This window comes from Cydia pomonella, chromosome 27, assembly GCF_033807575.1.
Source record: "Cydia pomonella isolate Wapato2018A chromosome 27, ilCydPomo1, whole genome shotgun sequence".
Taxonomy (NCBI): domain Eukaryota; kingdom Metazoa; phylum Arthropoda; class Insecta; order Lepidoptera; family Tortricidae; genus Cydia; species Cydia pomonella.
This window is the reverse complement of record NC_084729.1, coordinates 7294917-7311356: the sequence shown is the minus strand read 5'-3', so window position 1 is coordinate 7311356 and position 16440 is coordinate 7294917. Positions and strand designations below refer to the sequence as shown.

Here is a 16440-nt window from a genome sequence, read left to right as displayed (position 1 = left end):
CGATGCAAGTGTTATTTTAAACGGCAACCATCTATGAAATTATGACGTTTAAATAACACTTGCATCGTCTGGACTATCAAAATCGCTGTCAACTTAGCTTGGTCTAACTCTACCCAACTAAACTTAACCAACTTTAAAATCCCATAACTGAATAGACAATTATATGTACATATAGGTATGAATGTTGGCAAAATAAAAAAGACACTTAAGGGCCTACGCTAGCTGACGGGGACGCCCGCCGCGTGCGCACGCACGCGGGTGCTATTTGTAGGTGAAATCCGCCGCACGCGATCGCTTCAGTTAGCGTCGCTCATACTATTTTTCGTTAACCCGCTCGTCCGCTCCGTGCACCCGCGCCAGCTAGCGTAGGCCCTTATTGACCAAATTGAGGCCATGGTGCGCTCCAGCCTAGACGGCGCCACCTAACGGAACTTCGGCAGGCATAAAAACCGGTCCACTGCGCCCGCGCCGGCAACCTGGGCGGCTACCGGGAAAATCGAAATTCGTCAATTGCGGGCATTTTTCTCTGTCACTCTAATTACGTGTTAGTGAGAGTAAAAGAGAAAGATCCCCGCAAATTGCGAATTTCGTTTTTTGCGGTAGGCCCCCTGTTGGGAACCTCCGATGGATCGTCGTGCCACTAGTGATTGGCTTTGAATATTTCTAGTTAATTATTGAAAGTGATTAATTTAATGGGTTATTCGTTTTAATCAATATACAGCATATTAAAAGTGTTCCATTGTGTTACTACTGTCGTCTTACATGCCCACATGTCAGATCTCGAGCAACCCAACGAGCCTAACAACGGCCCTAAGCCGTCATGTACATATAATTGTCCAACCTGCTTACAATATTTCACTGGAATCGGTTAAGAAATGCGAAATAAAATACAAATAATGCTCAATTCGTTTAATAAGTGTGTCCGCTTTGCTCGCGCGCCTTGCACTGCGCCGAGTACACCAGGTTGACCAAGATGGCGTCGCTCTCCGACAGCTTGTTGTTGTGGCCCATGCTTAGCCAGCGGCGCCACATTGAATCCTGAAAAAAAAAACATTTCTTATCTACAAGTACCTACTTAACACTTTCGCTACCTAAAACAAAAAAAATAAATAAATATATATATATATATAGTTTTAAATTTGAACTTAAATAGCTGTCAATAGAGTAGAAGATTATATTAGCCATATTTATAGGTTGCATATGCGGTAAGGGGTTAAGTACGGTACCTTTTTAGGTGCATAAAAATGTAAAAAATGAGCGCTGTCTCGCCAACAAACCGCATAAGCAGTTTGGCAAGTAACTTTAAAATTGATTATGTTTATGTGCCTTTGAAAAATAAATGAAAAAAAAAAAACCAACGTTTTCATAGCCGATCCCAGCGTTATCCCGCTTTGTAGAGGAAAGCGACTACGAACAGAGAACCCGCCGAGCGGGTTCCCGGTACTCTATGTACTGTGTAACTCTTCAACAAGTCAATGCAAAGTTCGTAATGAATCCCTTAATAAAAATGATTGGGTACCCACTTAAACGGGTTTAATTCAAGTAAAACGGGACGCTGTCCGTCTGTCACCAGGCTGTATCTCATGAACCGTGATAGTTAGACAGTTGAAATTCTCACAGATAATGTATTTCTGTGGCCGCTATAGCAACAGATACTAAAAAATAGAATAAAATAAGTATTGAACGGGGCTCCCATACAACAAACTTGATTTTTTTGCCGTTTTTATAGATAATGGTACGGAACCCTTCGTGCGCGAGTCTGACTCGCACTTGGTCGGTTTTTCTAGTAGAACGATGCCAGATATGACTAGTGCCATCTAGCGGACAGTCTGGACACTAAAACAAATCTGTAATGGCTGTACGGTGCCCGCTCTAGGAGCGCAGTTAGGCAGTTACCGCTCTGGAAGTTAGCTCGTGCATGCGTTTGCTTTGCTAAAATCGTAAGTAATACCTACCAATATTTTGCTCCATTCAATATACTAGTGCTTAAATGAGGGTAAAATCTACTGATCTTGCTTCAAACAAGTCAGTAATCGATGAATATCTTCCCTATTTTGCAAAGCACCATCTAGCGGACAGTTGGACACTAAAAAATACCTGTAGGTTAGTAACCGGTAGGTAATGTGCAACCTCATTGCTCGCTCTAGGAGCGTAGTTGTCGCACTGGAAGTTAGCGGCCGCATGTGTCGCGCTGCTAAAGTCGTACTAGATACCTTTTCTGCTACTTACTTAATCATTCCATGTCCAAAGAAATAGATATACGCTTTCCCCTACATGAAATAGCGCCATCTCTCGGCTAGTATTAACGCTAAAACATACCTGTAGCGGTTGCACAGTGCTCGCTCCGGGAGGGCAGTTTTCGCACAGATAGTTGGCTGGTGCATGAGTGGCGCTGCTGAAGTCGTACGGGATGCCGACCACCCACGCCTCTTTAGGACTCTTTTCTAGGAGCCGCTCTTTGCCTGTACAAAACATGAAAAACAAATTGGGAGCTGAAATACGCTCCCAATATGATAAATGTTAAAAAGACTAGGCCATAAAGCCTCTGTGCGTTGCGACATCTAGCGTCCACTAGAAGTGTTTTATTGATTTGTAAAAGTGCAAGGAATTTATTCAGAAACTGAGATATTGGCTCGTTGATCTGTTTTTAAGTATACTGTAAATGATTGTATCTACACACATAATAAACTCTCTATGATGACTTCGAAATCCGTAAATAATGGCCAACATTAAAATAAACTGTTTGTTACAACAAATTTCTTATCTGTGAAAATGTTGTAATTGCTTTATTATTACATTAAAATCATTTGGTAATGACATGACATTCAAATTTCGAACATATCTGAAAAAAAAAGCAATTCGATTTGTCCTCTATTCTGATATCAGTCGAGATGACGTTGTATTCGAAATGAAATGTCAATTGCATACAATTTTGACAAATCTCGCATGGTAAGTTGTTTGTATCGAACGATACGGAAGTTAATCTCTGAATTAAAAAAACCTACGGACGGATGCGATGGGACCGTGCGAAGTGCATGGTGGGGGTAAGTAAAGCGATCCCAGCGCATAAGGTGGTAAAAATTAGAACTAAATGCGGATAGCGTCTTTAACATTTCATACAAGTTATATGGCTCGAAATGAAACTTTAATTTACGATTACTCCTGAAATATTCATTTAAATTGTATGGTGTAAGGGACCATTGTAATCTGTATGAAATGCTTAATATAACTAACGTATTTAATTTGATAATTATTAATACTGTATCCGTGTAAATAGCCTTGCAAATGCCACATACTGTGATATTTTTCTAGAAGTTAACAATGGGTATAGTAAGTTATCCTTAAAAGATAGACATTCAACATCGCGAACTTTTTTGTAGACCCATGAAAGAGAGACAACCCCACCATACATTGTGTTGTTATAGCTCTCACGGATTATGCAGCGTTTTCGATTGAAGCTTCTAGCCAGCGACCCAGCGTGATGTTTTCCTTTCCGACAACATCGTTATATTTCAACCAATTTACACAAAACCTTAACAAGTTATATACCTAAACCTTTCTAAAGAATCACTCTATTGATAGGTGAAAGTTGTATGAAAATCTGTTCAGTAGTTTTTAGTTTTGAAGTAGTTTTATAAGATGTAGTGCATTGACGTTTTCCCTATCTCTAACGCTCTAGCTCTAGTATGTTGGAGGGAGAGACAAATAAAGCTCGGTTAAGTAATCTATCCAGTATCGCTCACCTTTTTGATCATGAGAGTCATGAGACCAATACACTTCGAGATAGTTGTCGCGGTTATATCAGAATTCATTACAGCGCCATCTATCGGTTTATAGTAGCATCTTACTTAATAGACTCATTTATTATCTCCCTGTTAAATGACTAATTATAATTATCAGATATAAGAGTCTTGAAATTAATTCTGTACCAAAAATAATGACATTATATTTTATTTATATAAATAAAGTGACATAAATTTTTGTTATTTTTTTCCATGTTTATATTATACTTGTAGTAAGTATATGACTTTTTGATTAATATCAATGGATTTACCTCAAAACGTAAATATGTACTTATAAACTGTAATTTTTAGTAATGTAAAGAAATTAACTTGACATATTATTTTTTAACAATAAATGCTATCTATCTATCTACACTTGATTTAGCTTACCTTTTTGCACATGTGACCACTGAACGTTGAGATAGTTGTCGCGGTCATAGCGATTGGACATCATGGGGATGCCCAGAGCACGCATTAAGTTGTTGAGGGCGTGCGCCGAGTGCCCCGGCGCTCCGTGCGTCATGGCTTTCAGGTTGATCACCTGTAGGAGTCAATTCAATAGTATTAGCAAAGAGAATTTGAAATGTTTTTTTCTCACTTGATGGTCTCATCGGAAGATCAGCGCTGGAAGCCACCAGCAACATGCTGAGATGAGGCCATTTCGTGGCACTTTATACTTCCTTTGTTTTTGTTATATCATGTATTTTATGAAATGAAAATGAAAATATTTAATTCAGACACCAAGTATCCATATTTTTGTCTACAAGACTGTGTTAGTAAAATAACAAGAAAAATCTTAAAAATAAAGTTAACATTAATGTTAGTGGAACACATAATGCTCATTGGATCTAACATGCATTGTCATCCAGTGAGTTATAAGAGGGCTATCCACCCTTTCCGCAATCACCCTCAGGAGAGTGTTGGTGCTGCCCCGCACGCGGTCCCACAGGGACGCCACCCTCTTACGCAGCACTGCGTGGAAACCGTCTGTGCTCCACTCAGCGAACATTGCTGACGCGCTGCAGCGCCAGGGCAGCCCCAATAAACCCCTGAAAGCGTTGTTGTACTGGACACGCAGAGCACTAAAGGTTTTTTGGGTGTAGTTGCTCCACAGGTTGCACGTGTACAGGTTTTGGCAGTAGGTTTTAAATAATGTAATTTTTACCTCACGGGAACAGCGAGCAAACCTGCGTGACAACATGTTACCCCTAACCGATAGTGCTCTGCGTTCCCTCTCCAGGTCTTCATTATCTTTTAGAGTGTCTGTGACCCAATCGCCCAAATATTTAAATTTTGTAACTGTCTGAAGAGGAGAACCGTCTAGGTTAATAGGTGGTATAGAATACGTTTTAGTACCAGACTTAAAGACTAAGATCTCACTCTTCTTGACATTATATTTGAGCCCGTGGGCCACAGAGTATCTCTCACATATACCCAGCAAGACTTTTAATGCGTTTATTGAGGGGCTCAGCAGCACCATATCGTCGGCATAGCTAATATTATTAACAAAACTGCCGTCCACTGAACAACCTACACCAGCGCTGCCGAGTTCCTCAATCAACCCATTTACATACAGATTAAAAAGTGTGGGTGACGTCAATCCGCCCTGTCTCACACCACGTTTCATTTTATATGGGTCTGAGTATGCCCCAGCCCATCTCACAATATTTATTTGATGATCATACCAATACTCAAACATATTTGTTAACTCAACTGGTAAACCAGTCCCGCTGCGCAACTTGTGCCATAACAACTTATAAGATACAAGGTCAAATGCCTTCGACAAGTCCAAAAAACATGCAAAAACTGGCGTGTTCCGCTTAGTGTAGTATTGAACAGTATGCTTGAGACACAGTATAGCCGATTCAGTTGAAAGTCCGGGTCGAAACCCGAACTGGGCATCATGTAGGTTGATATGTCTATTCAGATACGTGTTAAGCACACTGTCCAATACCTTCGCCAGTATAGTTGCCAGCGAGATTGGTCTATAGTTGGACTTGTCGGAGGCATCACCAGTCCTATTTTTTATAATGGGCACCACAATGGTTTTCATGAGGTCTTCAGGCAAGTAGTTGTGGCGAATACAGCATGTGTAGAACATCGCAAGAACCCTGGGAAGATGAACACCCGCATGTTGCAGATGCTCGATGCTAAGACCATCGTGTCCGGGTGACTTACCTCTCGTCATTTGCCGTACAACCTTGGATATTTCCGCTGGTGTAATTCCGATTAGGGTACCATCCCCACGAGTCCCAGCATCGAGCACCGGCAGCCGCCCATCCACCTTCAGAGGTTCCACTTTGAACTGGTTCCTAAAGAGGTTTGCGATATCACTCGGCTCACTAACACTGTCAACACTTACCGGAAGGCTCACCTTAGGGTTCATCCTGTTTGTCGATTTCCAAAACTGTACAAAGTTCTTAGATTTATGATGTGAGGCAATAATATCCATCTTTATCTGGTCTTTCTTATTTTGACAGTACTTAAGTTTAGCTTTAAAATGTTTTCTAGAAAGGCACATCTCCTCATATAGTCGGCCCGACTTAGGCTTACCGGACTTGCACCATTCCTGAAAACATACTCGCGCCCTCTGGTGAGCCCCCCTGACGTGTTTATTCCAGCCCGTAATACGACCCGCTCTGTGATGTTTTGTATGACAACTGGCAACTGAGGCCTCTTTAAGTATCACTATAATAGACTCATACATGTTGTTTATGATAGTCCTATGATCAGCATTATTGCAAACATTATCATTATCACAGCATTGTACTAGTTCATTAGGAAAATCAATATATTTTAATTTATCGTTACAAATCTTTCGATACTCGTTTATCTGAGGTAGCTCCCTTTCACCCCATATTATACCCCTTAAATTTTTAATGTGTCTTGTTTGTGTCTACAAATAAAAAAATATTCTATTCTATTCTATTCTAAATAGAGGTGGATTGTCAAAAAAAACTACCTACAGCAAATTTACTGCCATCTTTCGACACATGATTAAAACTTTTAGAACGCCATTTGACTTTCAACCCTATTGTTTGATGATGTGTCAAATTTAACACATATCAGTCAAAATCGAATGGCGTTCTAAAAATTTTAATCATGTGTCGAAAGATGGCAGTAAATTTACTGTAGGTAGTTTTCTTTACACACACATCAGGTAGTTTTCTTTGTACACTTTTCTTTGACAATCCACCCCTATTTCAAATTCTCTTTGGTATTATTATTAGCCCAGTTTATTAGAATCTTGATTCTGTAAAAAACAACTCGAGATCCGTTTCATTCTGGAAATAGATAGTTTTAACTAGTGTTTTTCCATCTGGATCTTTAAACTGGACTTGCTGGACCGTTTTCGCAGGCATAAAATACATTAGAAGCATAATAATAGTAGATTGTTAACACATTCACTGCCAGACCAAAAACGGCGCACTACCTCAGAAACCGGTGGTCTATAGCTGCGTACAAAACAACCCGCCTAGCGGGTTGTCCGGCATCTGAATAAAGTTCACGAGCGCCCACCAGGTGGGTTCCCGGCAGTGATTGTGTTAACCAAGGGATGAAAGGCACTCATTTCTGCCGAAGTATATAGTAGTAGTAGTCAGAGGCTAAAAATGCTGAAGTGATGCCTTTCACCCGAGTTAAACTCTCTACTTTTCATTTCGAATATGAACTAAATACGAAGCGATACCATATATTTAGTATGGTGTACCGAACTATTTGGCCACTTTGACTGCTACGAAGTATTTGACGCTGACTGTACCTACTGGGCTAGGCATAGAGAAATAAGTAAGCATAGCTAGCATAAAAAATACAGTCTTGGGTGAGACAGTATTTTTTCCACTTAAGAATTTATTGTAAACTTAATAGCATCGTTAGTAGACGTTTTTGCTTGTTAAAAATTAATTTAGTATCGGCAGCACATCGTTACTGGTGTATTTCCAATATGACTTGCAACTCCGTTAGCCGCCTAAGAAGTGTAACGTTCTTACGGTAGATGTCGCTAGGGTCCCCTAGACCCATATGGTGGAAACTTTGCTGCCTATAGATGAAGTCTTGGTGGCTCAGATTGCAGAGCGCTGGAGTATCGATCCAGAGGCCGTGAGTTCAAGTCTCACCCTAGCCAGTATTTTTTACCACTTTTAAATTTATTCTAAGCTTAATTAAGTAAGCATAGTGCTCACTCCATACATCCATTTTCTTACCAAAACGCTTATTATTTTCGTAGTCGACATCTAGCGTCAAGTAGGGGATTTAACAGTACTGCTACTTGAAAATAGATTTCGTAGAAAGGCCAGTATTTATTTAATAACCTGATCTCCATGTTTGAAGCCGAGTTCCGGCTCATCCTCCCCCTCCCCTTTAAAAAGCAGCTGGTTGGCGGGCGTGAACTTGTCGTCAGGGCCCAACTCATGGAACATCACGCACGTGACCAGCTCGATCTGCGTCATTGCGAACTTGAGGAGCTTGTAGTCTTCCGAGTCACCTGAAATGTTTAGTTAGGATTTATTTTTTTAAGTAATTTACGATAAAGGCTCGGAAACCGGTTAAATTTCCAAACCGTTGTCAGGTACTTGGCGCAAAACCTTTTAATTTCGGTTTCGCTCGAAAAACCGTTATTTTTAAACCGGTTTTTATGAGAACAGATTTTGTCAAATTACCCGGTTTAGAGCAATAAAAACCGGTTTCTTCTATATCTGTATTTATGTTTACGTAGTACACCACCAAACCGGCCGCGGCCGGCCGTTTCGCCGCTCGAATAAACCGTTTTTTTTAGGTTACAAAAAAGTTCTTAACACGTTCGTGTTCTTATAAAAGTTCGAAGGAAAACCGAAATTAGCCGGTATTTACCGGTATTTGAAAAACCGGTTCCGAGCCTTGCTAACGACGTGACGACCAAGATCACTAGACCAGTGCTCTGCCATCTGAGCAATCAAGACCTCATCCATGGACAGCAAATATGTCCACCATATGAGCCTTTAGGGAGGCACCCTAGCGACATCTACCATAAGAGTGTTACACTCTTTAACCCTTGGGACGCCTAGTGCTTGATCCGTACCAGTCCTGTCAATTGCCGGAGGGTCTTAACTTATTGTACCCGTCAACTGCCTAGTCCCGGATCTGTACAAACTGTCTCAACTGCCTTGTGCCTTATCCAGTCACCAAATTTATTCCATCATTTTTTTTACAATTTTGAGATCTAAACACTTACAAATAGTGTTTTATATTACTTGCATTTTAATGCAGTTTAAGTCGAGGCAGACAACGGGTGCACGTACGCGAGCCTATCCGCGCGGCGTTTGAGGGGGATGGGACGAATCCGGCACTGGGCATCTGATGGTGTACAAGTACGTTTGTCAGTTCGGCGTTCCAGGGGTTAAACGGCTACTGGACTTCCAAGTCATATTGGAAATTTACCAGTTACGTTACCCAATGCCGGATTTAGAGGTCTGGAGGCCTCGGGCAATAAAGGAGTGGAGGCCCCCTGGCCCCAAATTTTTTCCTAATAAAATGGTAAATTTACCGAATTCTCTATTGTGGGGGGCCCCTCTTTTGTGGAGGCCCGGGGCAGTAGCCCCGGTTGCCCTCCCCTAAATCCGGCCCTGACGTTACCCCATAGGCCATCTAAATAATTTTTATCAAGGAGAAACTTTTGCGCACGATGCTATTAAATTAATTTAGTTAGAAGTATTTGTACAATTGCTGGTTAGAGGATACAGAAGAATGCCGAAATCATCATCATCGGCGAAACGAGATCCTAGATTTAGCTGATAAGGGGATCGGGCGCCAAGAGGGCGTACTTGGGAAAACCCACTGTGTTTCGGCCCACGGGAGACAGTGTAGATGAAGCAGATCTGCGTCAGCCTCAAGCCGATAATTGGGAGGAAACGGTGCAGGATTGGGAAACTGGAGTGCTATTGGTACGGAGGCCAAGACCCTCTTTGGGTCCCTGAGCCACAGCTTGGAACATCAAAGTTTTGAGTGTGAAGGACATAGGCTAGGCGTAGGCAGGTACAGGCGCCGCCCTGGAGCTCAAATTTTACATACAATGTATGCGCCCCCCCTAGTTCACTGGCTGGCTAAGGGCGCCATAGACGAACCATCCGACTGGTTAGAATAAAGGGCGCAGCGAGGCAGCCATTGTATGAGAAAGCGCGAAAAAACATATTAACGAGAAGGGCGCCGCAAGCTTGTAAGAGCTCGCGAAGCGCACTGTGAACTAGCTTCGCGAATGTGTAACAATCGTTTAAATTAAATCAGTGGTCAAGTGTTGCCAGGCGAGTGGAAGAGAATTATCGTATTTGAGTGTCAAAATTATGGTACCGATGAAAAAAAAATCGTATGCTTATCAAAAAGCGCACTATTACTTCGCAACATTTCTTGCAAAATAAGCCTACATGTGCAATGTATAATCAAAGAAATCTAAATTTTCGTCTAAATTGTGCAAAAATCAAGGATCCTAACGACCAGAAGGTGCTAATTGTAAGCATATTTCTCAAGGAAAGTGTCGTATTTTGCTTCAAAAACTAGAGATTTTGGATGGCATCGTCCAAGGGCTGAAATTGTCGTACTTTGCATACGATAATGCGCTTTGGAACGTACATCGTACCGCAGCCCAAATTATCGTACGTGTACGATAATTATCGTACGCCTGGCAATACTGGGTCATGACGACAGTGTAACTCACGCAGTGTGTCCTGGACGGAGTACATAACGACCGCCAGCGGCCACACCCGCTCGGTGTACCAGGCCGAGTTCTGGTCCCCGAGCGAGACGCCTCGATCGTCGAGGTCGCGGCGCGCCGAGAAAACACTCGCGCGCTGCGAGAGCGAGGCACACTCGTCATGGTAGTGCGCGTTGATAAAATTGCGGTCTGCCGTGGTTAGGAACGTGGGGCGGGGGTTATTTTGGTCCTGTGTAGAAGAAGAATGACGAAAAATATCAACATCAAATACATAAATAGACGATTCATTCCCATTTGTACCCGCCCCCGTGACCGCCACCATTCATGAGACGGGGACAGATGAGAATAAGTCATATGAATGCACGGGGGTTATTTTGGTCCTGTGTAGAAGAAGAATAACGAAAAATATCAACATCAAATACATAAATAGACGATGCATTCCCTTTTGTACCCGCCCCCCGTGACCGCCGCCATACATGAGACGGGGACAGATGAGAATAAAATAGTTTCGTTCACTGTAGAAAAACACATGTGATGTCATCTTTTACCCCGCTCTCCCAACGTGATCTGTCATGATTTTTTCGTGACCCCCGTCCCCCCTATCGAACCTCGCGTGATTTGTGCATTAGCCCTAACATGTTAGTGCTGGTGACTGTACTAGATTTATAACAATGAAAGACGCTTCTCTGTTAGCCGACATTATTTATTTAAAATAAATGTAGTTAAACTACTCACCTGTTCCTCAAACCTTTTAACCAAATCGTAACTATTTATAGGAGGCGCTGAAAAGGAAAAATCATCCATGATTCCATAATATCAGGGTCATAGCCAAGCCTAGGCAAGGTGACAATTGCTATCGCTACAACAACGAAAAGCTTTGTCTCTCTCTCTCTTCTGTATTAGTGCGACAATGACATTGTGTTTCGATCGCTACGGATTGTAAGCGATGTGCTATTGGGAAATTACATTCATGAATTGAAAACATAATTCATTGAAAGTGGGTCGATGTTATTCTAAAAAGTGCGCAGAAAATGATACGTTTCTGCTCTAGAGAACTGTACTTTCTGCGTACGCTTTGGTTTCTCTTTTTTGACGATGTGGAATAAAAATGTTGGTTTGAAATGGAGTTGTTTTCATTGTGATAGTTAACTCCCCATTCCATAAATAACGATATTTTTACTTAAATTGTTAATTGAATGAAAGTACCCTCAAGAAATACTACTGAAGTTTATACATAGTTGTATTTTATAAACTGCACATGTATTTTACTTTCCTCGTATTCAAAATGAAAAGTGTTTAACTCTGGTGAAAGGTAACATTTCAGTCTCGGACTATTGGCGCTTTCACTGCGTTCAAGCGGCAAACTACCTCGACAGAACTGGGTGCCTTTCATCTGTAGGTTAACAATCTACTACGATGTTTTTACTTACACGACTGATCGATACTGGCTCTCAACATTCCAATGGTGATCCTCGCTATATCATTCTTGCTTATACACTTGTACCCGATCGGCATGTCCTGTTAACACAAAGTTAGAATAGAATAGTTTATTGCATATCACATTACAAGCATGGATGAAATGGAACATATAGGTATACATGTGTCACCCTGTAAGGGCACAGCAATATAAGAGGGCTACAGTAGGTAATTAAATTACAATTATTTCGCACATCATTAAAATAATATTACACATACATTCACGCATGATCATTTGATTGTATTATAACATTATTTCCTTACATAAACGAAGCACGGTAATATTTTCATTTACTGACTTTATCAAAATATTCATTAAGATTATAAAAACATCCATTAATTAAAAACAGCTTCAGGTGTTTTTTAAATTGACCTACATTGTCCAGATCTTTGATAGAGTTTGGGAGGTGGTTGTAGATTTTCATAGTCATATAATGTGGGCTACTTGTGACAAGTTTTAATTTTGAAAAAGGTAGTTAGTAGGTAGCATAATTATAAGTTGGTGGTGGGGTCCTTCCATCACTTCCATGTCTCTGAAATCTTTCGTTTTATTGATGTTTAGGACAATGCCGGATTTAATTAAAGGTCTGGAGGCCTCGGGCAATAAAGTAGTGGAGGCTCCCTGGCCCCAAATTATTTTCCAAATAAAATGGTAAATTTTCCGAAGTCTATTGTGGGTATAATAAATGATTGATTGATTGGGGGCCCCCCGTTTGTGGAGGCCCCGGGGCTGTAGCCCCGGTTGCCCTCCCCTAAATCCGGCCCTGGTTTAGGAATATATTATTTCATCTAGCAACATTATACGTCAAATTTACGTTCTTTCATTCTACCGGATATGCACCATTCAAAACTGCATTCAGTCATTTTTTAGATTGAAAAAATACTACTTGACAAGAACCAATCATAGGCCGATACAACGTGTCTGCGCTTAAATTTCTTTTAAAGTTAAAATATCATTCCTTACGGACTACGTGCCATATGCATTTTATTTTATTGTGAGCGGACACTGACTGACTTTAAGAGGCCTTATTCCTACAGACAGGCGTATTTTGTAAAATGCTTCCTTTTTCATTCAAGATTACGACGTAACTATTAGTATTTATTCAAAAACTCGTAACGTACTTAACTAATCATTTCCTAAACTAGGGGCTGGAACAGTTCAAATTTTCATTTTCTCTTTTAAACCTCTTTTTAAGTGAGTTTTCTTGGGTGTCTCTTTAAAATTTTGCAGTTAGAAGTGTCGTTTTGGTTCTCAATTTGCAGAAAACAAGAATCATTTGTTCATTTGGTATACGAGTGGTTACAATTTGATTCAACATATCTTGTACGAGGGGCTGGAATGATTAACAATCGAAGATTGATTTTAAAAAATTGAGAAAATACCTTCCGAGTTTTCTTTTTTTTTTTTTTGGCGAAAACAGGGTTAGCAATAGATTTGCCCTGACGAACACCATCGATCTAGAAGAGGTCCAGGGTCTCATGATGGAGTCAGGAGTTGGTCACCAGAACTCCTAATCTACTCATCATAACTCCATCGTGTTTGGGCTCAATAGATTTGCCCTGACGAGCACCATCGATCTAGATGAGTTCCAGGGTCTCATGATGGAGTCAGGAGTTGGTCACCAGAACTCCTAATCTACTCATCATAACTCCATTCGTGTTTGGGCTCAATAGATTTGCCCTGACGAGCACCATCGATCTAGATGAGGTCCAGGGTCTCATGATGGAGTCAGGAGTTGGTCACCAGAACTCCTAATCTACTCATCATAACTCCATCGTGTTTGGGCTCAATAGATTTGCCCTGACGAGCACCATCGATCTAGATGAGTTCCAGGGTCTCATGATGGAGTCAGGAGTTGGTCACCAGAACTCCTAATCTACTCATCATAACTCCATCGTGTTTGGGCTCAATAGATTTGCCCTCACGAGCACCATCGATCTAGACGAGTTCCAGGGTCTCATGATGGAGTCAGGAGTTGGTCACCAGAACTCCTAATCTACTCATCATAACTCCATCGTGTTTGAGCTCAATAGATTTGCCCTGACGAGCACCATCGATCTAGATGAGTGCCAGGGTCTCATGATGAAGTCAGGAGTTGATCACCAGAACTCCTAATCTACTCATCATAACTCCATCGTGTTTGGGCTCAGTAGATTTGCCTTGACGAGCACCATTGGACAACGAAACACTATCTGTCTCATTTTCGCACTAATATGCCCAAACGATAGGCATCGTGGCTAGGCAGCATGGGTGCGTAGCCAACATTACGATACGACAAGGAAACACTGCCTTATTAAACTTACTGTACAGGCTAGGTCAATTTGTGTAAGATTGACCCCAATTTTCATTTATTACCTATTTATTTAACTCACCACAACACTGCCGTTATAGTTGTACCGCATCGGCGGACAGCTCTTCTGCTTGTCAGGGTTGCTGATGTACAGCACCTTCCGCGTCTCGCTGGTGGAGAAGTTCAGGGGGGTGCTGAAGAATTTGACGCAGATCTCCTTCTCCAAGGCGGAGAAGGCCGACATTATCTCGTCTTGGGAGTGGATGTCTATAAATTCAAATAAAAGTATATTGTGATACAAGCATGCTAGTGTGTGCTGTGTGTAATGACCAATGCGCACGCGTTTCATACGACGTTTTTCAACATACTTGCGAGGAAAAAGAAGAAACTTTCATATTAATCAAATTTTAAAGAGTGCAGCACTAGCCCCTATCGTAAACCATAGAGTAACTTATACATACTGTGCCTTTAACTGTTTTTTTTTTGACAAGTTTTCACACATAATCAAATATGACATTGATGCATGCAAGTATATATGACTTACCATAATCTTTCGGGTTGATGGCGTAATGTACGACTCCTTTCGACCATAATTTGCTTTCGGATATATCGAAATATATTAAAAATAATAATATTGCACAGCGCATCATATTTGTATTGAAAATAATTTAAATAAATACACACGCAGTCTTTGGTACAATATGATAAAATATTTAAATTATATTTTTTTATGATTCGTATCACAAATTTTATGGCTAAAATTTAAATTGATTTTATTTTTATATGCAATGCAAGTCATTTTATGCTGCCATAACTTTTTCAATACAATGTGTCACAAAAATAGTGGGGATCAATTTAAGGGCATATTCGGTATCATGTTCTGAATAGGAAAAATAAAGAAAAATATTTTTCACACGAAAAAATATTTTTTTCTATTGGACAGGTCTTCCAGGTAGGCCTAGGTATGAAAATTCCGGAAAAAAAATCTACTTATTTTTTTTTTTCGAGAACTACCAAATTTCGTGTTTTTCTGCATACAATGCCAGAAACTGAGACAGATAGACGTGCAACCTACCTGTTTAAATTCCTAATTATGTACATATTGAAAGATTTAAATAATAACTTGTTTTTTTTTCCAGCTTTATTTGTGTTTTTCTGAAGTATTGTAACTGACATTTGCATTGTTTTTTTTTCGAAAGAAACTTGAAAAAAAAAACGAGCCGTTTGGAATTTTTTCCTTTTTGTTCTGGTTTTTTTTGGCTAACCCTCCATACAAAGCCCATAAATGTATTGCGTCAAAAAAAAAAAATCTTCTAGGTAAGTACTTTCTCCTCCAACACGATACCAAATATGCCCTACACGAATCCCCACTATTTTTGTTACATCCTGTATAAGTTATTTATATATATCACATATCTGTTAATCACTTTCATAAAATATATCTACCTAGTTCTAAATTCCATTTAGTAAAAAAATATCAACCACCAATATTTAGATATGGTCACGTCTAAAATATCGACACGATCGAAATGCCAAAAATATGTATACACTACCCTAATATATGGGCCATAAAGTCGTGTATATATATTTTTGGCATTTCGATCGTGTCGATATTTTCAGACGTGACTGTACAAGTAATATCACAGAAGCATCACACATAATTATAAAAACCTTCATGTTCAACAAAACAAATTGTAGACCTAATGAGGTTGTAAAAAGGCCAGTATTTTCCATGATTTACAAAAAAAAAAAACTTTTTTTTTACTTTTACACCTCTAGTATGGAAGGTAGAGGCAAGGAACAGAAACTCCTTAGGCAGAATTGTTGCAAAAGTGTCCAGCTGTCAGCTATAAATAATAGTCCCAAATCTCTCCAGAGTAGCTAAGAACCTAGGCGTTATTGACGGAGTGAAGTGCGCTGTCTATGATTAGATTTGTTATTTATGGTTTTTTGTCGGACACTTTTTGGTATATGGAGATTTTGTTCCTTGCTATACCTTCCATAACCTCTAATTTGTGATTAACACAAGTGTTTTATACATTTTGATTACCTACATAAATTATACAGTAAATATCAACTTGATCCTGTTTGTGTGCAATCTGTATATGTTGACAAACTATCTGCTACCCGTTTCACAAAATTGAAATACTTTTACCTGTATCAGCTTGGTTGACTTTCAATCACAATTGTCTTCTCCAATTCCCCATTG

At 40.2% G+C, this 16440-nt stretch overlaps 1 protein-coding gene across 1 annotated transcript; it reads right to left on the bottom strand.

Annotated features, from left to right (window-relative positions):
• Window positions 1-894: 894 nt before the first annotated feature.
• LOC133532522 (uncharacterized) lies at window positions 895-16150 on the bottom strand. Its single transcript, XM_061871241.1, has 9 exons — window positions 14776-16150; window positions 14314-14498; window positions 11895-11982; window positions 11200-11246; window positions 10468-10693; window positions 8093-8265; window positions 4173-4323; window positions 2320-2462; window positions 895-1038 (listed from the first exon to the last, which is right to left on the bottom strand). The coding sequence occupies exons 1-9, from the start codon at window positions 14879-14881 to the stop codon at window positions 910-912; spliced, it is 1248 nt and encodes a 415-aa protein (XP_061727225.1). The 5' UTR covers window positions 14882-16150; the 3' UTR covers window positions 895-909.
• Window positions 16151-16440: the final 290 nt, after the last annotated feature.